Source organism: Camelina sativa, chromosome 6 (assembly GCF_000633955.1).
Source record: "Camelina sativa cultivar DH55 chromosome 6, Cs, whole genome shotgun sequence".
Classification (NCBI taxonomy): Eukaryota; Viridiplantae; Streptophyta; class Magnoliopsida; order Brassicales; family Brassicaceae; genus Camelina; species Camelina sativa.
In genome coordinates this window covers 14,453,836-14,455,441 of record NC_025690.1, presented here as the reverse complement: position 1 = coordinate 14,455,441, position 1,606 = coordinate 14,453,836, and the positions used below count along the sequence as shown (strand labels likewise).

The following is a 1,606-nucleotide window of genomic DNA, read 5'->3' as shown; positions in this document are numbered from 1 at the left end:
TTTTTTTTTTGTAAAGTTGAGAATCATCTATGGCTGCTTCTGCTATATTAGTGTTCATGTAATTGAATCCTTTACTTATATCGCGAAATTAGTTTACGGCTATGAATTGGTTAAGAGATAGATTCTCTGATTCAGAACAAAGCCGTGTATGCTTTATTATTAGCTTTAGCTTGTTCATTTTTTAATCACGGTTTCGGAATTGACATGGTATTTTGTTACCACTCTTTTGCAATTTTATTTTTTTAGCTCCAATGGTTTTTATGCATTTAGTAATAATGACTATATTTCATAAACTTTGTAGTTCCTGATTACGTTGTTGGACAATCTGAAGCTGAAGCTTCTAAAGAAGGGAGGACTCTAGCAGATTTTTACTATGGCTGTTTGGGGTATTCGNCTCGGCCCATTATTTTTATTTTAACATGTCAAAATAGTTTAATGAATAATTAATTTTAGAAAATAAAAGAAAAAAACAAAAAAATGGGAACGAGAAGATGGAGGGCACCGCCGTAATACAATACCCCGCGAGCAGATCGGACGACAATTTGAGAGGATGAGCGATAGATAGAGAGACACAGAGCAAGAGGTAGAGCAAGAGGTAGAGAGAGAGAGAGTGAGAGAGAGATTTCGCGAAAAAGAAACGAAGGTGAAGTTTTTGAGACGATGAACGAAGGCTCGAGCGAAGAAGTGACGAGGACGGTTATGGAAGAGAAACCGGAACAGCAGCAGGAGNAAAGACTCAGCTTCCTGTTTGTGTCGGCCTTGAGGTTTGTCATTCATATCCCTTTTCTCTAGTATTCATTACATTGCTTTTGAAAGTTAGATAATTATGCCCATGGTTAGGCTGTGTTGTCAATCTATTTAGTTTCTTTTCTCTGCTTGTTTTTTTTTTTTTTTGTTGGTCCATGTGTATGTAAGCATTATTTTGAAAGACAGTATCATCTTCTGCAAAAACTGAATACATAATTTGAACTTGATAAACTCCACTCGCAAGGAATATGGTCTACTTGGTACTGTTTGCAATCTCTGTTTTCTCCATCGATTTTTCTTATGTTCATTGCAGATACTAGCAGATAGAAGAGCAGCTGCTGGCAATACTTCATCTGTTCCAGTTCCAGCCCGTGTTCAAAATAGAAACGGTACACCGAATCTGCTCTTATTCACCAGTTTACGACATGAAACTGAGTCCTGCCTCTTCTTATATGCTCATCAATTTTTTGTTTCTGTTCTGTAGAATCTCGGGATCTGCCTCAAAAGCCTCAACACCAGAACAATAAACCAGCGCCGGCCACAAACACAGAAAACGGTTTCTTAACCAGGTAAGCAAAGAAGAGCTTTTTTGCTTTAGCTGGAGATGGTCTACCTTTAAGATTTGACTTATTGTTGGTTAATGGGTAATGGCATTGGTATTTGACTTGACTGCCTAATTGATTGTGCGTGAATACTACACCTCAAAGTTAGATAACTCGTTAGGTCTACAGTAATTAGTCTTATCTACCATAGATCGTTGTATGTGAGTCATAAAATGGGCATTGCTTATGACACACAATATTCGTTTCCGTGGGAATGTATCAGGTTCACGAGAAACGCAAGCCTGGTAGCATCAGGG

The 1,606-nt window shown here is 37.9% G+C and overlaps 1 protein-coding gene across 1 annotated transcript in view; it reads left to right on the top strand.

The window, feature by feature from the left end:
- The window catches only part of LOC104791343, a gene marked incomplete at its 5' end in the record, with an annotated part of 1,520 nt that continues 648 nt past the window's right edge, over nucleotides 735–1,606 (top strand). The window contains 3 exon segments of the mRNA XM_010517191.1: nucleotides 735–764; nucleotides 1,061–1,136; nucleotides 1,232–1,316. Coding sequence (XP_010515493.1) covers nucleotides 735–764; nucleotides 1,061–1,136; nucleotides 1,232–1,316 — 191 coding nt within the window.